We start from the raw sequence: 27,345 nt of genomic DNA, 5'->3' as shown, positions 1-27,345 counted from the left end.
ATAATGAAATAATCATCAAAACCCCAAAACAATCACTCCACAAAAAAAATACCCCACTATACATTATAAGGAGTATAATGTATAGTGGGGTATTTTTTTTGTGGAGCGATTGTTTTGGGGTTTTGACGATTTTTTCATATTGTACACATGATGAATAAGTGTAATAAATATACTTTTTAAAAAAAATCTCCAATAAGCCCAGGGGTTGAATATCGGGGGTGGGGGGGGGGGTCCTGTCCACAAGTACCTGTGTAAAATTTACGCAATTGATTGTAGAAAGTTGACTGAGATTAACAGTAAAGTCACAGTGTCTTGATTCTAAAATTACTGTTTTAGAACGCCCATTTTACCTCTTCATCTGACCTTTCTTTATACAATTTCGTTTCATAAATAACATAACGTTATTTATGTCTCTGATATCATCAAATTCGATTCTTCACTATCAAATTTTTCTTCTTTAACACTTTGTTTATTTGGTGTTTGTTTTAATGTAAAATGATAAAACTCTTGTTTTGGGGAAGAGGGTGATTATGTTATTTTTAAAAATCATCGGGATCGGTGTCGTATTTTGTAACTATGACGTCAAAGATGTGTTTTAATTGTGACGTCATGGAACTATTATGATAAAAGAAAGTCTAAAAATGTCGGTAAGTCGATTGTTTACTTTAATATTTTGTAGAATAAGTACTTTCCTTTGTTTGGATGTGTTGTTGTGATTCAGTCCTTCGTTCTTTGACAATATCCTCCATCTCAAATTCCCATTGTGTTTTTTATCTTGAGCCAATTCATCTTTGTGAAATATGATCGGTCATTAGGTGTGTAATAAATTTATTTCATCTTGGGGACTACAACGGGGTTGAAAAAAAAACGTGTTATTATTATAAAAAAACGAAAAACATACTAAACATGGCTCTTAGATTTACCCAGAACCTCTCTCCATATTTTATACAGTTGTGTAAACAAAGGTAGTGACTGTTCCTTCGCCAAGCGCTCGGCACTAGAAGTGAAAGTCACGGGTCTTTCGGATATGACCTTAAAAACGTAGGTCCTGTGTCACGGTAGGCGTTGGCACGATAAAGAACCCTCACTGCTCAAAGGCCCTGAGTGCCGAGTATAGGTCTAAATTTGAAGCCCTTCACCGGCATACGGTGACGTCTCCATATGAGTGAAAAATTCTCGAGAGGGACATAAAACAATATACAATCAATCAATCAATATACAGTTGTGTCTACTGCCATTTTTCCTCGTGTTCTCATTATATATGAATTTCTCATTTAATATATAATTAGTTTTGATATATTATGTTATTAGTAATAGTGGTGTGGGGATAATACTGTCTGGTAAAATCGTCTTTTTTTTTTTTATCAAATTTTGACTTCTTGGTTTTATTATGTGTAAAAAAAAAATACATGTATTAGTGTTCACTATGGCACGCAAAATTCACAAAAATGAACTAAACGTAGTTTCACAGTCGATAAACTAGGTTTATCGGTTGTAAACTATAGTTTACGGACTGTAAACTATAGTTAACAAGGTAAATCTATATTTTACATCTGTAAACCATAGTTACGCGATAATCTATGTTTCAAAACCGTAAGTTATACTTGACACTGAAAACAATCATTTGCGATTGCAAAACATGGATTATCTGATAAATACAGTTTCACGATTTGTAAACTATGGTTTACAACTCTACAGTTAACGATCTGCTAATTACAGTTTCACGATTTGTGAAACTATGATTAACAACTCTTAACTATAGTTCACGATTGTAAATTAAAGTTTACAGACGTGAATCTATGTTTATCACCAAATCTATTGTTAACGTTTTATTACATCTACAGATAAACTTAGATTAGCATACGTAAACTATAGTAAACAACCGTTAAATATAGTTTTACAGATGAAAACTATAGTTAACGAATTGTTAACTATAGTTCACGGTTTGTAAACTATAGTTTACAGTCGAAAAAATTGGTTTATTAACTGTGAAAGTATGTTAAGCTCATTTTTGTTAATTTGGCGTTCAATAGTTTACTTCAGATTCAAATTAACATTGCACAACCATGCATACAGATAAGTATTAATGTGAAACACATGAACTCTACAGTGCATTTAGTATTTTAAAAAAGTTATTTCCCTTTGAACTTGACACATCTTCTGGGTATTATTATACTCCCGTTTGAAAAGTGGGGGTATGTAGTGATCGGGCTGTCTGTCCGTCTAGCTGTCCGTACGTCGGGTCGTCTGATACGCGTTGAGGTTCCAATCTCTTATATGCAAACTCCTCTTTTACCACAGAATGAAATTCAAGGAAATTCTCACAGTATCTTTGTTACAGAGTGTCATTGTGAACCATTGATTCTACTTTTTGATCTGACTAATATCTTGGTTTTCCCATAGCAAAGAATGAACACTACCATTCTTTCTATAATATTGAAGGGTACCCATCTCTTATCCGCAACTTCTCCTTTACCACTGAATGAAATTTAATGATACTTTCAAAGACTCTTTTTTACATAATGTCATTTTGCACCTCGATCCTATTTTACTGTTTGATCTCACACTTATTTTGGGTCTCCCAGTGCAAACATGGACGTAGCCTTGATAAACATCTGGGAGGGGGGTATCATTTAGTGAGCTTATTATTCAGAGTACCTTTAGTTTTTATAAGAGATCGTATGTATGCATGTGCTTGACAGTGTTTTGCTATACATATACTGTTAATAGCCTTTCATATTTCCAAATAAGACAACAACAACACCAACAAAATAAATAAATAAATAAAAATAATAATAATAATAATAAATTTAAAAAATAGTAGAAAAAAAATAATGAAGAAATAAGCTTAACATTTCTTTGATACAATTTCAGTACCACAATACAGTAATTTACTTAGAATCCATTATCAGCAGCATATTAAATAGATTCTTGTGCCTGAAAAATACATTGATAATTTTGATTTCATATGCTTGATTTATACAAACGGACGGTAAACCTAGATCTACAGACCTGCTCATTATAATTGACCATTTACGCTTACACACCTGATGAAGTTTAACTCAATTTAAAATTGAAGAAAAGTTTATTCTGATTAATCGCCTACGAGGGTAAGTACATAATGTTCATATTAATCTCACTCTTCAATTTCGTTTTAAAATATTGCGATTTGTCCTTATGTTTACATTAAAAACAATATATAGCATAAGTGCATTCTCTGTTCTGTGCATTTCCTATTTGCCTCTACAAATTATGCGAATTGAAAATATTTGTTTTGCCACTTCCAACACAAACCATTTCATGATATTGAAAAACATGTCAGATCATTATATCTATACAAATATTTGCAGAAATTCGCCACTCCGTGTCAGTGATACGAGATCTGGTAATAGGGAAACACAAATAGGCATCATTTAAGTAAATCTCTCCAAAAACAAGAATTGGCGCTACTGAATGCATTTTTAGGATACATTTGAATACAGTGCAGCTGCATTCAACAAAAATGTTTTTGCAGAAATAGTTTTTAAAAACACTGGATTATTTTCACGAACTTTTTTGCTTACCTTATGAAAAAGAAACTTATAACATTACGATCTCGTATCTTCTATTTTGTCAATAACCGAACAATCGGTATTTTTTCTAATAGAGGTATTCATTCCATTTCGTAACTCACTCCCTTCTTTAGAAAATATCCATAGAAACATAGGAATACATATATATTTTTTTAAGCTCAATACTGAACAACAGCGAGGTTACGAGTAGTGACGGTATGTAAAAGGTGAGGATAAAGAACAACATTGGCCGATTTCATAAAATCTATAAACAATACAAATATGTGAAGGGGACATTAAACACGGATTCCTGGAAATTCTGGGATCAGGTGCCTAGGAGGGGTAAGCATTCCAGGTAAACCGGTAAAACCTGTGGTGAGCCCTATCGATCTGGTAAACAGAACAGTCCATATTCATCTTCAGTATGAAAACAAAGGCCTAACAATTGGTATGAAACAAGTCAGCGAAAATTCGATCCAAAGGTGGGCTATATTTGCTAAAAAGGTCATTATAACGATCATAGAATTTACGAAATGTTGACTTTAAACAGGGTTGTTGAAAGTTCTTTACCATGAATTTTTCAGTTAGTAACATGCATCGCTTTAAAAATTTATCATACCCAGAACAAGCTCTTCAATAGCAAATAAGTTTGGAGACATGCATATTATAAGCAGGTGATAGTGGAATACTATTACAAAAAGAAGGAAATGTGACGAGAGAAAAAGCTGTTAAAAATCATCTCATTTATCATACAATTTAGTTGGCCCTTCTCGTCTAGATACTGTAAACAGAGAAAATTTCGCCCCCGTTTTATTTCCGCCTCTGTCGCCCTTATCACATGTTCTCGAATTTAAAACGGGTCAAATTCAAAATAACACTATAATTTTTTTTATGAAAACTGTGAATGAGCGAATTTAAAACGGGGCAAAATTGTTGGCAAGGGCAAAGGGCGAAAATAACACGAGGCGAAAATAACACAAATGACAAAACTCGCTACATGTACTTTCGTACTTGCCGTTTTCATAATTATAACTTATCGTTTTCATTGTATACTAACTGAATGCTAATGTTCACAAATGTTCACAAAGATTGCTTTTGAAATATATATATATGAAGCCTAATGTAGATATTTTTTTTTTACCAAAAATTGCTAAACTAGCGAAACGTGTGAAACATTGAGTATTCCACTGTGTACTATTGACTCATGTGAGAAAAAAATATTGAAAAATGGAAAGGGATTCGGCAGAGGGAAAGAACTGGTGGGGCTTACAATGAACCCCCCCCCCTCATTTTTCTACACTTAATGTTGTTTTTCATGAGCAAATATCCAAGCCGTCTTTGATATTTGAACGCGTACTAAGCATGTGATATATTCAGATCTGGGCATTTGTAACTTTTGTACATATTTGGTTAATTTGTTTGGGATTTTAATAAATGCTCATTTACAAAAAAGCAGAGCAGAGTAGACTCATGAATGCAGAAAATAAATTATATTGAGGAAAGTTGAAGAACGATGGTATATCTGAATGTAAGGCTAGGTGTACAACCCATTTCTCATAACTGAATTCCTCTTCCTTTTTTGAATTTTTGTTCCACACAGTACACAGTAGATGGTAAAATGCTCGATATTTCAGAAAAATAAGCAGATTTAACAATCCTTTACTAATACTAGTACATAGCTTAATTTAGTTTTTTTTATGATTTTGAACATCAGCAGACAACAGGAAGTATAAAATATTAAATCTCAATAATTTCTGGGAACACTATAAATAACATGTGGCTTATTAGGGAAATAAAAGATTGTCATCATATTTTAAAAAACAACAGGACTGAAAGATCTAAGATATCATATATACGTAAAAAGAAGTAAAAGACATCTAAATAATTTTTTAAAAAGCATTTCTCAATTTACAGACAATTAACTGCGTTTGCATAGAAATTATATTGATTAAATGGGAAACAGATACCAGTTCAAGAATGCAAGCACTTTACCAAATTATTTCTCTTATTAGAAATGGCTTCATCCTGAAATTCTTCATTTTCATCAATTACTTATTATGTAAACAAGAACTCATTTCAAATGTAAGCTATTACTATTTCCTATATTAAGAGAACTCTAATGAATATATTTTGACAAAATTCTGAATTAATGATAAAATGTCTTTCAAATTTGCTTTGTTCAATAAAATAAGCACCGAGGGACTAAAAAGTACACAATATACAAAATTATTTATTCTCATACATGTTTGTCAAAAATTCCCCTTTCGATTTCAAACAGAACTTTATTAAAATTTCATGACAATTGAATTTAAAGGTCAAAGAAGTGGGTATATAATTGCATTTTGGTTTTATATTTCTTTGTATGGTTATTATCATCTCTATGTTAAGTTGATCAAAGAGAATTTACTATAATCATCCCGGAGACAAAAGAAACAAAAGTTAGCGAAATTCGCGGTGAAGCCTATACTTTGCAAAGTGACACTTTTCGATATTTTCTTTTTATTTGTTGATCTTAACATACAAGGGCTGATCAATAAATAATGTCATCGGTGCTCGGAAAGGAACAAAAAACGCTTTTCTATGATTTAGTCTTAATGATTTCACTTAAATATTCTCTTTTAATTAGGGATGTCAACGAATATTCGAGTACTCGACTATCGTTCGATCATACCGACTATCGACTAAAATTTCTTTAGTCGGTTATTCGTTAAAAATGTGTTTCATCAAAGTAATATTGAATTCAAGGCAATAAACTTATATTTGCCCATTTCATTTATTTACAGATCAATATTTTCATATGTGAAAATTAAGGGTACGGTATAACTGTTCAAAGGAAATTATTTGTACGTCGATGTATTTTCGGCAAACATATCTTCAAAATACATGTAAATTGGGGTCAGTTATGAGAGTAATTAAACCGTGTTTTCTTTTTCTGAGATTTATTTCATGCAATGGTTGATTGTTTGCACAAAATCTCATAATTAAAATTTATCCCAAGCTATCTATCTCTTTGTTTTTTATAAGAGACACACTTTAATTGTTTACCTGTCAAAGGTCATTGACGGAAACGTAGAAATTGGCTTCAATTATGGGGAACATGTAAAACCGTTATGTAAAGAAAGGACAAATCAAGCTTTTGATATCCTGCATTTAGATAAAATGTGCAGCTAATATATCAATTTTGAAATTAAATACATTGCATACATGTTGATGTACAGTTTTTATTGTACTACGTACTCCGTATGTGTTTACAATTCAGAAATTCGTTGTATAATGGTGATAGCGTAGGTTAAATATTGTAAACTAGTCTGTAAAAGACAAACAGTGAAGATGATTTTTAAAAAAAATTAAAATTAAACGAATATTCGACTATCGTTCGACTAAAGCATCCGACTATTCGAGTAAACTGCCCGAGTAAAATTGACATCCCTACTTTTAATTAAAACACATGTCTGTGTAACATATCTATTCAATTTCTAATTGTTTTAGAACACGTTTTTTAGTATGACCCTTCCATATACTGGAATATGGCAGATTCTATGATTTTCTGTACTTGTTTTTTTCTTTCTGAAAGATGTTTTTTCAAGTTTGGTAAATGGAACAAGTCAGATTTTAAAATATCGGGCGAATATTGTTGGTATGACAAAATAATAACTTTCTGTTTATCCCCAAAACTCCTTTACTCTTCATGGCCTATGGGTTTGGACGCTGTCATGAAGAAATTTAATGTAGTGAATTCCTCATTCTGGTTCCTTCCTCTCATAAACCTTTCAAATTTTTTTGCAAAAAGTTTGCTTTCTAGACTCCTCCAGAAATTGAACTTCCTCCCCGAATAAAAGTTTGAACAACAAGACCACAAATATTTAAGAAAATAGCATATAAAACTGTTTTTGTGCCCTTGCAATTTTTTGTTTCAAGTGCAATTTTATTAAAAAAATGTTTTGAGGGTTTAAAGCAAAATGGATTCAAGTTTCATAATCTGTTTGAATTTCAGACAAACGTGGATAAATACAATTTTTAATTTTTTTTAATGATTTTTTAGATATATTCCTACGCGCTGTAGTTTTCACCGATTTTTCAAAATATAGGGTGACCTTTGAGTATTAAACTTTTTTACTATCAAATGTAGCTGTAAAAAGTGTGAACTACTTCCAAAATGATGTCCATTAAATTTGCTATGAGACTTAAAGTCAATCAAACATAATAAGTGATAAATTGTTGAATTTTTGCAAATATACATTGGTTGTTGTATTTCATTGTCGGTAAGGTAACCATTGTTGATGCCCATTATATCATTTTTTGGTCGTTGAAATCCGCCTGCTCATGTGTGCATTAAATAGACATTAGTTGCTGTAAATTTCACAAGAAAAATAAGTAACATATGGTGCCTGTGTCCTTTCCCTATATATTATGTCCTTCCAAAAAATGAAGTAGACGTGACTAACAGTTTGTTCAGAAATCGGAATAAATTAACTCGTAACACAGAAATATATACTGCTAAATTATTTCCAAAAACTATAAAAACAATAAAGTTACTGGTAATTTATTGTATTAATGATCAAAAAGCAACTAGAGGTACTGTGGTCACTGAGCTTACTAAATAATACCCCGCCTCTCATATGGTTATAACGGCAAAGTCCATGTTTTGCGCTAAGACCCGAAATAAGTGTCAGATCAAAATGTAAAATAGGAAACGCACATGGCATTGTGTAACGAAGAATCTACGAAAGTATCATTAAATTTTATTCAGTGGCATAGGAGAAGCTGCGAATAAGAGATGGGTACCCTTCAATACTATAGAAAAAATGGCAGTGTCAATGTTTTGCCAGGGGAAATGAGAAATTCGTTTTCGATCAAAAAGTAAATTGGAAGGTGCACAATGACACCATGTAACAAAGAATCTCTGAAAGTCGCATTTAATTTCATTCAGTGGTATATGAGGAGTTGTGGATAAGAGATGGGTACCCAGTATTATTCTTGGGAAGATTATTCTTCGAAGAGGAACAAGAACATAAACTCTTGTGAAGGGGCGGGAAAGGTGCTGCCAAATGTCAAGAGGAAAACGTACTACTTTCCTATACATTTAGGTTCATCTGGGATTAAAACGTACCCACTCCTCCTGAGGCTAGGTAAGGGCCACAATACAGGGCAAATATTTTTCTAGGGGAAAACCATGTAAATTTTTCTTCCAAACAACGAATCTCTGATGGATGGTGTGACCCTTGAGTTTTCTTTAATAATTTTTTTCTAAGGGGACAGACAAAAGGCATTTCCTGCTATGTAAATTTTAAAACACCGAGAATCCCAGAGGGAGAATAAAACCTCTCCTACCTCTCTCTCAGCAGCAATGACTGATTCATTTTTTAAACGTTTGAAAGCTTAATGTTCGAATATGAAAAAAGTGTTTAAAGTCAACTGTTTCATGACAATCTTTGTAATGCATACGTGGTGATCGATAAGATATCAAAGCACTTTAACTCTTTTTATATGAATAATTGAACGAAAGATATAAATGAAAACAATAAAAGTGTCTATTATGTTATACGGGATATAACGGTTGCAATCATTAAAAATGTTTGGGTTTTTTATATAAACCGTTAAAACACTTTATATTTTACAGGGTTGCAAGTGCAAACGCAAGATAGACAGATATTGTAGTTTAATGAAAACAATTTTCAATATTTTTCTTTCATAGATCTTTTTAGCTCACCCGAATATTTCGGATTGATGACAGTCTGGTGTCTGACTATATGACATGTGGTCTGCAATGTTTTCACAATGTTTATATACCCAACTTGAGAGGTGGGAGGGTATATAGTTATCGGGATGTCCGTCCGTCTGTACGTCCGTCTGTTACGCTTTGGCGTGCTCATCTCTTATCCGCAGCTCATCTTATAACACAATTTAATTATAATGAAACTTTAACAGAATCAATGTTATATATTGCCATTGTGCACCTCATATTTTACTTTTTGATCGGACACATATTTCAGGTTTTCCTTAGTAAAACATCAACACTGCCATTCTTTCTGTAATGTTGAAGGGTGCCAATCTCTTATCCGCAACTCCTCCTATACCATTGAATAAATTTTAATGATGCTTTCACGGATTCTTTATCCAATGTTCACCTCCTACTTTATTTTTTGATCTGACATTTATCCCCCCCCCCCCCCCGAGCAAAACATGGACTTTGACACTACAATCATAATATGGGAGGCGGGAGTATCATTTAGTGAGCTCACAGTACCTCTAGTATTTTCTGCATAAGGGGTTTATATATCTCAGTTGCTTCGATATGAAAGAGCATGCTCTTGTATGAACAATATCTAAACGAGGTACTTGTGAGTTATTGACAAACTAGTTGATGAAACAAGAATATCAACTGTCTCGTTTAAAATCAGTATTTTCCCATCATATTTCGATCATGACAACGAGCACACGGCGGGTGTGACCGGTCGGCAGGGGATGCTCACTCCTCCATGGCGCCGGATCCCACCATTGATGTTTTAGAGGTCCGTGTTTTCTCTGCTCCTGATTTGCATGGTTTGAATTGACTTTTTAGCTTGAATACTGTTCGTTATCTCTGTTGCTATCTCCGTAAGAAATTATTTAATTCAAGGACCAATTTCAACCAAACTTTGCAAAAAGCATGCTTGAGTAATTTTCAAATGAAAAACAAGACCACTATCAAGGGGAGAAAATAAATAGTAAAAATTTAGTAACATCTTTTGGAAACTTTCCTTAACTTTTGAAAATCTTTCTAAAATCTTCTCTAGAAAAGAAACTCTGTTATGTTTTTTTTTTTAAAATTTAGTATTCATAACCTCTGTATAGTGAGGATTCAAACAGGTGAAAAATGTCCCTATATAGCTAAATGGGGATAATTTTTTTCATTGAGATATAGCGAAATAAATCTTGAAATCTGGGCAATGCAGCCCATAAGTCTCTAGTAAATGCGATCATTTTCATACCCCCGCTGGAAAAGTGGGAGGGTATATAGCGATCAAGATGACCATCTGTACGTCCGTCTGTTCAGCTTTGGGGTATACATCTCTTATCTCATCTTAAACCACTGAATGAAATTTGATGAGACTTTCATATAATCTTGTTACATACATGTAGTGCCATTGTGAACTTCCTATTTTCCTGTTTGATCGGACACATATTTTGGGTTTCCAACAGCAAAGCATGGGCACTGTCATTCTTTCTATAATATCGAAGGGTACCCTTCTCTTATCCTCAGCTTCTCCTATACTCTTCATGGAAATTAATGATTCTTTCACAGATTCTTTATTACATAATGCCATGGTGCACTTCCTATTTTTTTTTTGATCTGACAATTATATCAGGTCTTCCAGAGCAGAACTTAGAGACTTAAATTGCTATAAAAATCATATAAGAGGCGGGGTATCATTTAGTGAGGTCAGTGCTCACAGTACCTCTAGTTTTTCCTATTTCCTTTCCATTTAATAACCAGACAAGTAAAATAAATAATTAATTCAAGGTCAAGCCAATCTGAACCGGCTTGAGATTTTATTTTGTTCAGATAACAGAACAAGGTAAAAACAGGAAACCTAACATTAACCAGAGCTCATAGTACGGTATTGATATTTTGTGTGCATGTAAATTATAAATGAAAAGAATTGGGCTATAAAATAGGCATTGCAAAGGTAAAGAAATTCTCTTCTATTCACCCAGCTCCCAAGCATTTTCTTTACCTCAATGGTTTATTTGTAAGATAACAATGTTGGCAAATACGTTGAGTCCCCGTACTTTTTCTTTTTAGAAGCTTTTAAGTGTTTATTGATTTTCGGAGATAAAACTGCTTGATGAAAACTTTTGCTGTTAATATGTCTCAATTTATGGAAAACTTAAAATTGCTGATATAAGGAATGAAGAAAGTAAATTCTCTTTTTGCAAATGAATGGATTTGAAAATGTACGTGGAACCCAATTCAGTGGAATAAAAATTAAACCAATAATGTAAACAAATACTGTCTCAAAGTTCAATACGCAGTTTAGATATCTATATTGAAATGTCAATGCAACGTTTTAAAGAGACTCTGATCGAGGGCTGAATAAAAGAAACTTCTGAACCTTAAACGGCTTACTCGCGACTAACAGCGAATTGTAATTTAAGTAATTACAACTATATTTTAGGACATATATCGTATCGAATTACGGTAAGATATTTTGGTGCTCTTTTGTTAAATAAAATTCCCAAACACTGTATTTTTTTGCAACACTTTAAATGATTTTCCAAAAGAAGTATATTTAGACTTCTTTTTTGGTGACCGGATGTTGCTTTGCATGCGCGAAATATATGTGTCTATGAAACGAGTACCCGTAGCAACGGGACGCCATGTCGTTAGCAACTAATTGATTGCCTAGTCTGGTTGAAGGAAAGGTAAGACGAATTTTCTATGCAGTATCAATTTGCCATATCAGAATTTTTACTCTACCAATTATCAATAATAGGTTGCTCATGACTCCTACTTAATTAGCAAACGATGTCGGGGCAACATTAAAATCGGTAAATTGCTACAAATAAGCAGATTTTAATGATTGAGATTTAAAGGTCTCTTGGCATCAAGTATCACTTATGCTATATAATACAAAAGAAAAAATGAAATTTAAATGACAACGAAAATACGTTTTAATGAGGTTAGATAATCTAATACATTGATGATATAATGTCATTTGGGAAAGGAAAAGGAGACTAGAAAAAGGATTATGTTCAGTTTTACTCTATCTGTATTTGTTTTTTCTGGGGATGTTTCGGAAAAAAATATTACCTAATTATTATCCCTCGTATCTCGGAAAATTAAAGCAATGTATATGCTTCTTTTGCAGTAAACAGGTTTTAGCTCTAGTATCAAATGTACTGTATTTCTAAGTAACAAGGAGATCACAACCTCTAACTCAGCTTAATAAATAAAGTGCAATACATTATTCAATCTATTTCTAATTTTTCATCATGTTTGTAGTTTAAAATCGTACCCATTTGTACATGCTACTGAAATTATGCATACACCTTGTTGTTTATTTCAATGTTTGAGAACATTGTATGAATAAGGTGATTTTTGATAACTCTTCAATACAGCAATCAGACGGGGCTATTTCAATTATAAGAGGACACTTAAATCCATTTTAATCCTTTTGTTTAGTTGATCTTAAGAAGATAAGAGAATAGGATTAGTTAACAAATACACAACCTGGCACCTAAATGGATCCCTTGTATTCAGGGTTCTGGTTATATTATAGATTGACCACTTGCATTATGTAGACCCAGTCTGTCAACGGGCGTAATCCACTGTGGCTTAGACCATTCATGTAACAAATTAAACGATTTTGGCTATGTATTGGTCCGGCTTAATTTTGTCCTTATTCTTTGCTATGTTTACTCATTATTGATTTTACTGTATGCCTGTTTTTACACTCTTATGTCATTAAACTTCACTAAAGGCAAAAGTTTTATCTGGGCGTTAAAACATTATAAAAGTTGGCAAAATAGATATACATTCATGTAACAATGCAACTTTTGAATTGGTTTTGATAGATTGACAGCTAGAACTCTGGGGGGCAAAGAATTTTGTTTGAAGTTTTGACCAATATGCTTCAAAATCATTATATGTGTCCACTGTTAGTCTTGAGATATAAGACGTGTGTGCACTTAACCCCTTTATAATTTTTTATTAAATATTTTGTGTCCCAGCAGACGGAAGGTGTCGAGAGTGGACCACAAGTGCCATACACGTCATTCCGATATAACCATGTTCATAAAACCGTCAGGGTTCATAATCTTGCAATATTTATTTTGACTGTCTTCTTTGTGGGTACGCTATAAAGGCACACTTCAGTTTATCACCGAATGTCGTAAAATTGCTGTATTTTTTTCTATGACTTCTAACTTATCTATCCCTGCAGAATATTGAATGACTTACCTTAAATATGTGACCTTTTTGAAGGAATTAAACTTGATCTATGAGAAATTGATTAAAAGAATGTTTGCCTATTTATCTCAGGTTACGACCTGTTTCTGGTAATGGAAGTCACCGGAAATCAATGTTCTTTTTTACGAGACAAATTGCTATTGTTATGTCAAAAACCATCGTTATTCTTTTTCGTCTCAAATCGAATTTTCAATAGAAATCTCATCACTCAGACGACCACATGCTTAGTGAACATTTTGTTTCATATTTCAAGTAGTAATGGTTTATTTTTGAAATCTTCGGCAATTAAATAATTAGAAATGTCTTTGCAAAAATGATAAACAACATCATTAAATGCAATCTCAACCCTTGAGCATCGATAGAAAACGATCCTTTAATTTAAAGAACACTCCATTCCTCTACAGTTTTGTAAATAACCTAATGAGATATGCAACCGCTCTCTTTGCAAAGAGCTTCTTATACGACATGGTTCTTAATAAACACATTCTGTGCAACCCAGAAAAGATTAATGCTTGTAAATTTTATCTTGTCATCTGTAAAACGATTGTCTCGGCCGACTGGAGGACTCTAAGCTTCCTCCATTGAATTGCCACGTCACTGCCTCTGTATCGGTTTTGATCGCGCTGGCTTTGTGGGCAAATACATATACCTTTTGTTCATTTAGAATATATCCATGACCAGGTTCTGGATGCCTATATTTTCTGCATTGTTTTGCCATTTATAGGTTTAAAGTTATGCTCCGTCGTTTATACATTGTTTTGTGATCCGAGGTGCTTGTGTCATTGAAATGGTGTTGAAATCTCTAGAAGACATTCATGTTTTATATAAAGCACTTTAAAGCATAACAATGATGAAGGCTGGCTGTTGAAACCGTCATAAATCCACACCATTATCACTTTTCCTGACCACTTTACCTCACAATGGCTGTTTAAATACATAATCCATTAACATCTCATTCTAAATTGGTTGAAAACAGTTTTTCAAAATTACTTATCCGAGAACTTCGGCAAAATGAAAAAAAAACAATTGCATTGAAAAGTGGTGTTTTGATAATATTTTATATTTATTTATAAGTCTGAAAAATTATTTGCATAAATTTTATTCACAAATCAGGAAATTCTTTTTGTTACGTTATATGAAATCAGGATTTTAAATATCTGAGATGCTATACAGAATAACATAAATTGATTTCGAAAGTTTTTAGCGTTTAATTGTTTGCAAAATTGCATTCAACCGTTAAAAAAATTCTCTATCTGGAAAACTTTTAATATTTCAAAGAATGACAGCCCTCATTTCATAAAGCGTGATATATCAGCTTATAGCAATCGTCACCAAAGATAATTATTTACTTTACCTGAAGTTTTTTATTTAAAAAAAGACGTTCACTTTTTTTTCAGCAAGTTGTCCTCTGCAACATTTTCCATTCCATAAACATTATGTAATTAAGCAATCAAGGGATGCGCTGAAAAAGTAAATTTAAATACAATAGTCATTGCCAGAAATATAAAATCAAATTACAATGACACGTGATACCAATCCAACCAATAGTATCAATTACATTGTTCATTAAGACCAAGACAGTGTCTTTTACAGACAACATTTCATATCATTGCGATAGGTGTTTAAATGTCGAATGTACTTTTTTTAAATTGACAGGCAGAACGTATGGTTGTTTTTGTTCTGATAAGAATGGAATGGCATGAAATCTAACACACCAAGAAAGTTAGCCGCTTTGTTTCATTCGACTTAATTAATTACCTCCAGCTAGTGAAAGCTACCCGGGTTTTACTTGCATTTTCCTGCCTGTTTCCAAGCGACAGCGATAAGGTAGTTAAGGCGAAGAGAATTAACACCCGAAACCTGGACGGTTAATTTTAATATCGGAACAATAAGATTAATAGAAAAGATTAAATTTTTCAACAGGGTATATGAAAAAAAATTGTTACGCATTTAAATCTTTCTGCTAGGCCTTAGTAAATATGCATTTTTAATCCTTTAATGCACCTAACTGTTGTCAGAGTGCAGCGGGATTGTTCGTCAGTCGTCTAGTTGCACCTAGATACCTTAACAATAAAGACGTATATAGGTACCGTGCAGTTCATCCCTTTGTATACTCGGGTGAGTGATAGTAGACTGATATATCATTGATTTATAAGTGCCATATTCAATACCTGTGTTTACCGGTGATTCTATTGCACGGAATGTAAGTAGGTTATTTAAGCTGGTACTTCATATTCCAGGAGGGGATAGCACCTCGTTTGTGAAACCTTACGCGCTGTTGAGGAAAAAAATATTGAAAGTATTTTGATACTCCTCGTTTAATTTGGAAAGATGTCGTAATGATAACAATTTCACATCAATTTAAATATGTTAAATAAAAAAGAGTATATTGTTTCACCACCTCAAGTTGTATTTACTAATGACCGATTTTGTTCATGCTATCATTTTAACTGCTTAGATATTTCATATTTGATTTGTTGTTAGCCTATTCTATAGGAGAATTAGAGCATAAAGTAAGAACTAGTTCATCGTATAGGACATTTCGTGATTTATCTTTGAGGTAAAGATGATTCCTTTGTATGATTAATTAATGGGCCCTCTCTCCTGCTTCAAGTCTGACACCAAGAAATTTATCTTTATCTGAGGACTTCTTTGTAATGAAGACATTTTAATAACCAAGTAGGGGGTCCATCCATTTACTTTTATTATTTATTTGTGGGTACGACGAGGTGCGCCATATAATCTTTGCTTTATAACAGTTATCTGCACACATTGGACTACAAAGGATTAATTACACCAATCAATATTAAAAAAAAAAATGTCCCGGATTATTTTATGGCTGATCAGGGATTAATCGCAGTTAATAAAAGTCTGATCTTTTTTTCAATTTGAAAATGATCTACCGTTTAAAATTAAGGATTAAATATTGTTTTGAAGTAGGGATTTTTTTCCTTCAGAATAATTAACATAAGTTAGACAAGAATTTGTGCAGAAAATTGAACTTCAGTACTAAATGATAATGCACGTTTTTGGAGACTTGTGCTGTATTGTTTTCATTACATTTTGGCTTTAAAATGTTTTCACTTTTTCAGTCATCAAGTCATACAAGAAATCAATACAACAAATGTGCTTACACCTATTTTGTTAAATTTTCATGTCATTTCTATGAAGTTTCAAATTTTTTTTTTCGAAGTTCATAGTTTTATATTTCACCGACAAGAATTTTTTGGAAAAAAGTTCTCTTGATTTAACTCCCTACTTCATCTTCCTAGCCAACATTCATAAAGTTGATAAGAAATATGAAACCCGAAGACAAAATATCTGAATCGTCTTGATTTGCAAATGGATATTCTTTATTAAGATATGCTGGGTTAATAACTTTGGTTATGTTATTATCTTTGAGTAACGTATGATCCCATCCCTCTCTTACTACTAGTTTATGACACCCCTGCTTATGAGTTTTTTTCCTGTCAGTTGAGTAGGTGTCCCGTATTGATCCGCTAAAACCCCTTAGCGATACCCCATTACCGTACACACAGACGCCAATGATTATTTAACATGAATATTTGATCATTATATTGGTATCATACAAATGAAGCATTTCTAAACACGCATTAGCTACCTATGAAGAAGATACAAACAGTTGCCATATACGTCGTATCGTCAAGTTCTGGAATTTTAAGGATTTTTGAATTAACCGCCATGGACAACTTTATTTATACTGAAAGAATTTGTTTCTCGTATTCCTAACAAAAAACATACATCTGTACACCAAAGATTTGTCAGAGAATATCTCCTTAAGCTTTATCATTTCTTTTTAACCCACGTTAAGATTAAATAAGGATTAATAGTTTCTTTGATTAATATTTCATAAAGTTGTGCATTTTTTGTCTCGAGATCTAATTTAAAGGTGCTTTTCGTTCTCTATTATCATTGATTTGGAGGGCAATTCTTTTTTACGAATCTATATTTTTCTTATAAAAGAGGGGTAAAGAATATATGTATTTGTCACTTTCCATCCAGAGACTGTAAAAAAGTCATCAAATGAAAGAAGAAACTGTTTTAATGGTATAATAAGGCGTTGGGAGTTTGATTTATTTGATGTCAGTAGGTTTTTTACCCCTAAGAAATCTTAAAAATATTCACTATATTCTCAAACAAAATATTCTTTAACACTCTTGTGTATCAAAAGTAATGAACCATATTCATAATCAAAATTGAACTTGAGCAAACGCGAAATTCCTTAAAAGTATACCCTACATTATCCGAGAAAAGCCGCATTGATCGTTTGCTTATTTATTAATGGATTTATCCGATTAAACAGTGCTTATCCTGTTAAATTTGATATTGGCCCCACGTTAATTTTTAAAACTTCTACCTTTATCTTACATTATTAAATTTATTACATGATTTCACATCATTTTGGTGGTTGAAGACTGAATGTTGTTTAAAAATTCGGTAAAAATATTTGCTTGGTTTTCAGTGGCTTTTTGTTTTTTGTCAATAAAAAACTTGAATGAAAGATTGATAATGCTTCAATTTAAAGAGGCAGGTGTCCCAAAACGGATTATGTGCGGGTCAAAAGGTTGCACATGCATGTCTGTAGTTTGCTCGTTCGGATTAAACGTAACCAGGGACGCTATCAGAGAACTTGCTAGCGGTAATGTTCACATTCGGGGGAAAAACTAACTATTCACTTCATTTATAATTAACGACATAACAAAGTTTTACACGAATGAAATTCTTTCTCTTTCAGAATCCTTGTTCTGGAAATAAGCACGTGACAGGTTGCTAGGTGCATTTCTATGACAACGTATCTTCCCTGTTCCTGAAATAAATTTGTGTTTACAGTAGAATTCGTCATCGAGAACTTAGTTTCTTTATTTTAAATAATCAACCTTTGGATAACTTATCATCATGAGCAGGTAAGATCTCAATTTACTTATCAAGAATTGAATGTGGTTTGAAAAAGAAGTAAAATTTCTAAATGCTGTGCTATACAATGTACCAACATTTCAGTTGTGCTATGATGTACCTGTTTGTATGAAATAAAAGCTTTCAACACCATTTCTATTGCTTCTAAACATGAGGACAAGAATAAATTCTTCTCTTAACATTATATTAAACATTTTCTAATTTCAAAAATAACCATGTTATTCAGTACACAATTTTCCCCCTTCAGCCAAGCTTAGGTGAACAATGCACATTAACCCTTTTCATATTCAATTTTAGACTAAAACGATAACCTAAAATATCATTAAGCATTACATGCAATGCATTACCTGCCATTTAGATAACAAACTCTTTCAAAGTGGGTATTTGCATTACCTAAAGAAAATTATTGATAATTTTGTCCAGATTTTATAGCAATAATTTTAAAGATATTTAGTTTATTGAATTCATCTTAAACATACGATATCACTAATCCAAGGATTGATTTAAATTTTGTTTTATATAAAAGATAAAAACAAAATTGTTTTCTGTTTCTTTACACAAACTACTCTGTAAAGTTATCCCAAATGATCCTTCTCTTTTAGGTCTATGTTGTTAACTATTCATTATTACCAGTATTTAACATAGGACAATTCTTTTGTCTCAAGCTGTCATGTCATGCACAAGAACACTGATACTAGTATAGCAGTTGGAGTCTTTGTTTGATGAAAAATAAATCGGAGTTCGTGTTTGAAAATGTATGCTTTTATTCAAGATTGGGATACAACGACTACAACATCATGCGCTCACGAAGTGCCACACCCCTGACCCCTGAAATGTCCAAGATCCTCCCCTATGTCACCGATAAAACCATTTCCCGCCATCTAGGGTACGCTGGAAGATCTCTGGACATGGGGCATGCTAAAGCTTACTACAACCCTGCCAGGTATATCTTTTTCTGTATCAGTTCTATGTTTTCTGATCGAGGACAAAACTCTCCATTTAAGATACATAAAGAAGAGATGAAATTTTGATTGTGAATAAAAGGTTACAAACTGCATCATGCCACTGATTGCTCTTTTCACAATACGCATTAATATGAAAGGTTTATAACAAAAATGGGCTTTAGTTTTTGCCACACTCATTCGAATTCTTTTAGTGTTAAAGTGACATAATACCACTTTTTTTGTGAATTTTAGTAATTTTTAACATTATATCTACGATTTTTCTTTCTTACCAGAAATGCCGTATACTCCCGCTACTCCACCAATGACTGGGGCATGTCCAACAGCATGAACTTTTCCCTGTCAGACAAGGAGAGATCCTTCGCCGAGAGACTGAGGGCCGACGCCTGGAGAGCCGTCAAAGAAACAGATGCCAGGACCCGCAACAGACAGAACGATATCACCAAGAAACTAGGTAAGAGAAACATAGAGGTAGATATAGCTGACAACTTTGTCTACAGCAATGGTTTAAAAGATATTTAAAGACTGCTATATCCTAACATAGAAAATAAACTCGACGATTAAATGTATATATCTCTAGAATTATATGCATGGACAGTTAATTGTATGCAAAGAGAGAAAAAGTAGATTTAACATTAAAAAGTAAATTCGAATAGTTTCTTTATATTCTCTTTCATCTTATATGTTCGAAAAGAATAATGACAGATATTTCATTTTTTCTTTTCTTTTTTCGTTTCTTCTCTTACTCTGAAATTGAATAGGTGAACGTGTCAGCGACATAGCGTTTTGGAAGAGTGAATTAAATACTGAAATTAGTCAATTGGCCACGGAGAGTCAAAATTTAGAGGTATCAATGTAGACGGGTCTACGGTTGCATGATGGGTAGCCCGTTCTTCTTTCCTTTGATTGCTGCTTCCTCCAACATGGTGGATGTGTAGAAAACTGGTCTATTGTCGCAAATTTGAATTTCAGTATCTTTTACATTTTTGAAATGTAAAGGAAATGAATTCAAGTGTCGCAAACGACCGTTTTAATGAGCATAAATATTTCAAAATGTATGCAGAGTTTCTCAACCGTTGTCATTATTGATTGGTGGTTAAATATTAATAATAATTGCTTCAAAGGTTTGTTTCCACTTTACAACAATGAAAGAAACTTGCAACCGTTTGAAATATTTATGATAGATTACTTTTTAGTTCATCCACCATGTTATTACATCCATTTTATTTCATCAGGGGAACGAGTATATGACATTGCATTCTGGAAAAGTGAACTTAACAACGAGGTTAATGCCATGGCAACAGAAATTGAAAACTTGAAGGTAAACCAAAAATTAGAACAAACCTCCCGATGTCTAGCAGGTCACACGAAAAAATGTTTTTTTTTCTTAATTGTCATGGCAAAAATAAAGTTCACTCTTTCTTCATTTCTTCTTCATTTTCACAGTATCATACTTCTATGGTTATTGTAGTGGATTCTGGAAGAGATTGACAAGGGAGAAATTTAAGAAAAAATACATTACATCTTTTCTCTAGATATATATATTAGTAGATATTTCTAGAAGTAGAGAGTATATCTTCTGCAGATTTTTATTTAAAATAAAAGAACATTTGGATGGGGAATTTGTTGTTTTGTTTGGTCTCATATTCGATACTCAGTAGACTAAACTTTATAGTGAAATGAAGAATCTAATAAGGGAAAGAATAGTATAAACAAGGGGAGTCTCAGTTGTTTTTTATTAATAGTTTGACGATGTGCTCTCCTATTTAACAATTTAATTTCTGTATCTAATGTACAAAGGGGTTATGATAATGAAGATATACCATTACTATACTTGCACACTGCTTCCACTAACTCTTATATTTCTGCTTTGTTTATACGTGTTTCTGAATACTCTACTAATATTAATTACTCAGACATATTTTGCAATCAGTGTAAAAGGGAAAGGAATTTAGAATAAATTTTAATAAAAGTCTTTTTATGTTGTTGGGTATTTGGTAATGATATATATTCATATCATCAGGGCAGAGGTGACTGCTTGTTTTAAAACCTTCAATTAAATTTTGATTAAGGTACTAGTATACTTCGAAAAAGGATTTGCTATGTAAAGGGTTTTAGATTTGATACATTTTCTAACAATCAAATTAACATAATGTATAATTTCACAATGGAATTCTAGCATTATAAGGTTTTATCGTATTTGAACTTAACATACCTTTCACAGATTTATTGCCCATATCTACCATAAGTTCTGAAAAAAATGTTCATTCACGTTTTAAGAAAGTTCTAATTGCAAGATTCGTTAAAAAAAAATTGCAAAACATTCACTTTTACAATATATTTTACAGCAATTTGTTTTTTAAGCAATTGTAATGAAACAAAAGTTGATTTATAACTTTTTCTGTGATTGACATGGCAAAATTAAAAATAGATAGAGATGTCACATTAGTCAAAGTATACTTTTTAAATAGAAATGCACAAAAATATCTTATCAAAGAAAGGAAAAGAGTGATTTAACCTTAAATACATTATTTGATTATAATCGTAGTTTTTTCACCTTTCTTGAAATGATTTCTACATATCTTTTTCAAATTTTGCAAAATGATTAAATCTATCTTATTCAAGCAAGTGCATTAGAATCAAATAAAACGCCTGTTGTTTAAACCTTAGGAATACCGCCGTACTTTGGAGAAAGCTCTCGGGGACACTGCCAACCCTCTCCACATTGCCGAGGAATGTCTGATGCACCGTGAAAAACGTCAGGGAATCGACCTCGTTCATGATGACGTAGAACGCACACTCATCAAGGTAGGAACCGGAGAAAATTGTTGATATATATTAGATATGATTAAGACTGAATTAATAAAAAACATACAGTTCACATCCCCCTACAGCATTTCAAGAAAACTGGTTTAAAAAAGATTATATATATATATGATATAATTTTCTTCTACTTTGAATTGTTCATTTTTTCTTTCTTAAGTGAAGCTTATATATATATATATATATATATATATATATATATATATATATATATATGAATAATTTTCTTCTACTTTGAATGTTCAAAAAAAAAATGTCAATTGTATTTTAAAAATTACAATTTTTGAGAAGATCGTCTAAAATGCATCGATATCTGCTTTCAGGAAGTGGATATCATTAAGAAATGCCAGGCTAAGATGAAGAAGGTGTTGGACAAGGCCTACGTTCAACTGAAGATGAACCGTGCCGCCCAGCACGCCATGGAGATCGATGCCAAGGACAAGCACCATGCCCAGAACCTGGACGATAGGATGCAACAGCTCAGAAACTCCTCTGCAGGAATCGGTTACTTCCCAGGAATCGAGAACATTGATAACACGTATGTTTTGATCCTTTTTCTGGGTTAACAAATGGCGCATGGATGTGAACGTATTTTCCTGTCTGTCTTCGACTTAATTTGACCGTGTCTCTCTATAGTTGAATTTCAAGTTGAGTTATAATCAAATATTGAAAAAAAGAAAATATGTGTCGATAGCAGCTTAGATTTTCATTTTTTTTTTTTTGAAATTTGCTTCACTTGTATTGGTTTAAAAACTTCAAAATTCCCAAAAACAGGCATGTGTTAAACCGAAACATTGGACTGTTTTGTATTACAGAATTACTATTCCTGATTCTTGGGTGAGATATACTCAGGAGAATATCGCCAGATCCCAGAAAGAACGTGCTGCCTCCGAACGTCTGAGAGGTGAAATCGACAGCACTCTGCGAGCATGTGCCAACGAGATGTGGAACAACTTCAACTCCGTCAACAATGCTTACAACACAAGAATCAGAGAGACAACTGATGCCAGGAACAAACTACAGGCTCATTTGCAGAGAGTAAGATAGCAACAACAAAATATATAGGAAAAATACTCAATTATATGTCTACTTGTTTCAGAGGTATGTTAGTATTTCTATGTATTTCACTGGATAAATGGTTTGTTTTGCAGACTATGCAGGAGATCTTCGATATGGAGAAGAACATCGAGTTGCTGCGTAAGGCAATACAGGACAAGGAAATGCCAATGAAGGTGGCCCAGACTCGTCTGGATGAGAGAACTAGACGTATCAACGTGGAGCTCTGCAATGACCCAGTCATGAAATCGTACGTACAACTAGCTTTACAAAATGACACAGTTTAATTTTAAGTCATAATTAGTCATTTATTTCTTTAATGAGAAAATGATAACTGTTACATCATTTTTCTAATGTAATACAGTTTTGGAAGTTTGACTTCATAATGTTATTTTGCATTTTAACAGCTAACTAAAATACATGTATAAGAAGTATTGTTGACTGTGTAACATTATTTTCTAACAGACTCCAGAGAGAAGTAACCGAGATTAGAGAATCAGTCAGAATCCTCAAGGAGAGACTAAAGGCCTCTGAGCTCAGTTTAGCTCGCCTGATGAAGACAAAGGCAACATTGGAGCATGACATTGGAGTCAAAGATAACACAATTAAGATCGACCAGTCTTATTGTATGGGAATGCGCAAGGGTTTCCCCATGGACCCTAAAATCGGTCCAGTTTTTCAAATGCCAACATGCTAGGTAATTTTTAAAATATATTTAGGAACAATTATGCATCAACGTTATTGGACACCGACTTCAACTATCCAGTGAACCATTTCTAAAAATTATACTCTCTGTTATAAATCATGTATTATCAATAACATATCAATGTTATAATTGTTTTTAAAGGCGATCAGAAATTTAGGACATGTTCCTTTTGTTTCGAATATTATCAAAGTTAAAACTAATCTATCATGAAAATGCATAAGACATCTTGATTTGAAGTGATTTTCCTAGTTTGCTGTCTGAGATTGATATAAAAAGGAATACATTGTCCTAAATTTTCTAGGCATACACAATTTTTCAGACAATGATATGTTTGTTGTCTGTCATGATCTTTTTTTTATATTTCATTGTAGCAAATTCAATTTGCATTTGTTGTTTTTTTTAAATATCATTTGTTATGTGCTCATTGTTTTACATATGTGATATCGGTATGTTTGCCACTTGGAGTAATTTATTAGCTAATTAGATATAGTTCTAATTTAATTTTTTTTTTTCAATTTTACAACTGATCATTTAAACGAAATAGTATTTTGTTATTTTGCTTTGACTATCTAGTTTGTTTCTTTGGAATAATGAAGACAGTATTTTCCAGCTAAACGATTTTAATGTGCTACTGTTGTGTCTCTCAAATTTATACATTTGGGCAATCAAACAGTATTTACGATTGTTATGTATGTTTGTTAATGAAAATATGATATAGATATTTCTATTTATTGCCAATTTTATATTATACCACATATGTATGATTGTATGTTTCTGGGGTTAAGGATGTACTAATTTATCACAACATTTCAGAAAAATGCAAATGTATGAATATCAAATTCTTTGAATACCGAATCCGATGAAATTACAGGTGATTCATGAACATTTATTTATTTAAACCATATCAGTATTAAGGTGTTCTGCAGAGTATTAGTATTGCTCAAGGAGATTAATTCAGAGCCCCTTGCCATCAGTGACTGTGATAGGTGCGGTTGGTTGTTAATTTTTGTATATAACGTGGTAGCGCACACAGTAATGTAATGCTTATGTTGTTTGCACAAATAAAAAAATCTACATAAAAATTAGAATTGCTGTTCTTGTCTTCATTATCTTGTATTAATGGAATTAGTAAAATTGAGTGGATTAAAAATCCCTAAAAAAAGAGGAGATTCTTCAAAATCAAATGTTACTTTTTCTTTCAATGAAAATGAATTTTAATTAACATAATATCTCTTTTAAGTATTTTTGATATTTCTTTCAATTCAAATGAATTCGAGTTAACATACCTATACTTGATTTGATTTTTTTAAAAATAAAAACCACTGCAAATAAATATACCCGGTACAAAGCGGACTCTAGCAAATGCTCAACTAAGCCTATATTCTTACAACTCACCTAGATATCAATATAGCAGTGAAGGAGAAACTTCAGGAGAAATGTACAACAATATGCATGAGAAGTGTAAATCAGGTGTGAATTCTAAAAGAACCAAACGACAACATTTTACCAACAACACCAAAACATATTTTTCAACATTTCATACAGCCATTCTCTCAGGATAAAAATTAAATTCAAGGCTTTAATTGGAAAAAGACAGCTACTTTTTCAATAAAAATGGCACTCGTTAATTTACTTGCCTTGTCATCGGTCATTGGCAAAATTTGGTTAAAAGCATTTTGAGTGTACAATTTTGTATTCTGAAAATGATCTTGTGTTCTTGATAGAAAGTGTCTATGTACATTTAATTGTACATTTATAAAGAAAAGGTACATAAGAAATGATTTTAAAAATGTTCAGATTCCAAAGAAAAATGATGGTTTATAAGTTCTTTCAGTTTTGTTGTTATTTCTTGGATAAAATATGAAAATAAAAAAGAGAATCAAGCAAAAATCTAAAATACAAATTACTTAAACTTGTAGGTAGTCAGTCAAATTAATATCTGATGCAATTAGTAATAATTGAATTGAATGAAGAACTACGAAAGTGTTTTCAAAACTAAAATTAAAATGACTCAAACCCCCAAAACAATACTACAAGAAGAATTTATTTAATGTCCAAAACAGTGACATATTCCTCCCCAGCAGTGGGCACGGCCATGTTCACATGTCTCACAGGTATCTGCGGTCACGCAATCTACAAGGAAAGTTAAGAATTTTTACATTAATTATCATCAGGTAATTTCAAAATTAAAACTATGTGATAATTATTCACAAATACTAGTTTTTCTTGTTCTGTTATTTATTCTGATTACATTATCTTATCAAATTGCAGCATTGTTGTATTAGATCTTCATGAAGTGAGATAAGTGATACCCATTAAAGAACTAAGAGAAATAACTTCAACTTCCTGCAAGGAAGAGAGATAACTTTTTTAATTTTCTTTACTTACTTGTCCCGTCACTTTTGATGCACGTGCACTGACCATGGTAGCAGGCCAGGGTTCCGTCTGTACACTTCAGGGCACAATCAGTTGTTAGGTGGCAGGTTTCACTGGAAACTGATTGAAAATTTGTGAAGAACATTAGACATAAGCAAGAATTTCACAACAACAACCATGAAGACGCTACTGATTTTCTTTATACAGGTTAAAGTAAAATATAACAACGTGAAATCCAAAGTTTTTTCCCATGGATTTCACATTGATATATTTTACTCAAAATGATAAATGCACATTTAAAATAAAAAAAAATAAATGATACTTTAACCTGTATATTCATAATATATTATATCATTTCCAAATCAAGCGGAAAACAATGCAATGTACTTGATACCTTTTGTAATATCATAGAACGTTACTATGAAATAAACAATATGATGTTGATAATTTTACAAGAGTTGGGCATGATTAATTATTAAATGCTAGATTTAATATTACCGCATGTTATGCCGCACAGTAGAAAGAAAACCAGTAGCGTCTTCATGGTAAGTGTTTACTGCACAAAACAGTGTTTCCTCGAAATCTTATCAAAGCTAGGATGTCCTCTAGTCATGGAGGTCCACAAACGGAAAAAAACCTTCACCTTGTCATAACTATTACACCCTTTTGTCTCATGCTTTTTCAAGATTTGGAAATTCCCAGATCTTAATTATCGATATATATCAATTTCTATAAAACTGTGTGCTATGATAATAAAACAAAGTAAAATTTATTTAAATATCAATTTGAAATATAGTATTATTCTTATTATCTTGTTTTTATTTTAGAGGTCAACAGGGACATATATTTAATAATTAACTATGTTATGCATATATCAAATATGATCAGTTAACAGAAAAAGAAAACACCTGCAGTGGCCTTCAAATCGACATTAAGATATATCGAAGACGTATTATTAAATTCCATTCATTATTTATTCTATAC

General features: G+C 32.3%; 2 protein-coding genes across 5 annotated transcripts; one reads left to right on the top strand and one right to left on the bottom strand.

The window, feature by feature from the left end:
- The first annotated feature begins 628 nt into the window (after positions 1–628).
- On the top strand, positions 629–25,078 carry LOC134236378 (tektin-3-like). 4 transcript variants are annotated; one of them, XM_062720130.1, is made up of 10 exons: positions 629–647; positions 18,260–18,428; positions 19,211–19,381; positions 19,676–19,854; positions 20,636–20,721; positions 22,071–22,208; positions 22,547–22,761; positions 23,039–23,261; positions 23,375–23,529; positions 23,745–25,078. In XM_062720130.1, the coding sequence occupies exons 2-10, from the start codon at positions 18,421–18,423 to the stop codon at positions 23,974–23,976; spliced, it is 1,407 nt and encodes a 468-aa protein (XP_062576114.1). In that variant the 5' UTR covers positions 629–647; positions 18,260–18,420; the 3' UTR covers positions 23,977–25,078. The 4 variants fall into 4 exon arrangements, with proteins under 4 accessions (XP_062576114.1, XP_062574855.1, XP_062576745.1 ...); XM_062718871.1 differs by lacking the exon at positions 629–647 and adding an exon at positions 11,861–11,957; XM_062720761.1 differs by lacking the exons at positions 629–647; positions 20,636–20,721 and adding exons at positions 11,861–11,957; positions 20,162–20,247.
- A 933-nt stretch (positions 25,079–26,011) lies between these two features.
- Positions 26,012–26,988, bottom strand: LOC134231106 (serine protease inhibitor Cvsi-2-like). The gene is made up of 3 exons (XM_062713378.1): positions 26,860–26,988; positions 26,374–26,481; positions 26,012–26,118 (listed from the first exon to the last, which is right to left on the bottom strand). The coding sequence occupies exons 1-3, from the start codon at positions 26,903–26,905 to the stop codon at positions 26,033–26,035; spliced, it is 240 nt and encodes a 79-aa protein (XP_062569362.1). The 5' UTR covers positions 26,906–26,988; the 3' UTR covers positions 26,012–26,032.
- Positions 26,989–27,345: the final 357 nt, after the last annotated feature.

The sequence above is a fragment of the Saccostrea cucullata genome, unplaced genomic scaffold, assembly GCF_032062105.1.
Source record: "Saccostrea cucullata isolate Sc308-1 unplaced genomic scaffold, CSIRO_AGI_Scuc_v1 ctg788, whole genome shotgun sequence".
Taxonomy (NCBI): Eukaryota; Metazoa; Mollusca; class Bivalvia; order Ostreida; family Ostreidae; genus Saccostrea; species Saccostrea cuccullata.
This window is presented reverse-complemented; position numbering and strand designations above follow the sequence as displayed.

Coding starts and splice junctions, on each gene's coding strand:
- LOC134236378 (XM_062720130.1), top strand. Junction 19,382..19,675: donor GCTTACTACAACCCTGCCAG/GTATATCTTTTT, acceptor CTTTCTTACCAG/AAATGCCGTATACTCCCGCT. Junction 23,530..23,744: donor AATGACCCAGTCATGAAATC/GTACGTACAACT, acceptor ATTTTCTAACAG/ACTCCAGAGAGAAGTAACCG.
- LOC134231106 (XM_062713378.1), bottom strand. CDS start 26,905: ATGAAGACGCTACTGGTTTTCTTTCTACTGTGCGGCATAACATGCG. Junction 26,482..26,859: donor ACTGTGCGGCATAACATGCG/GTAATATTAAAT, acceptor ATTTTCAATCAG/TTTCCAGTGAAACCTGCCAC. Junction 26,119..26,373: donor CATCAAAAGTGACGGGACAA/GTAAGTAAAGAA, acceptor CTTTCCTTGTAG/ATTGCGTGACCGCAGATACC.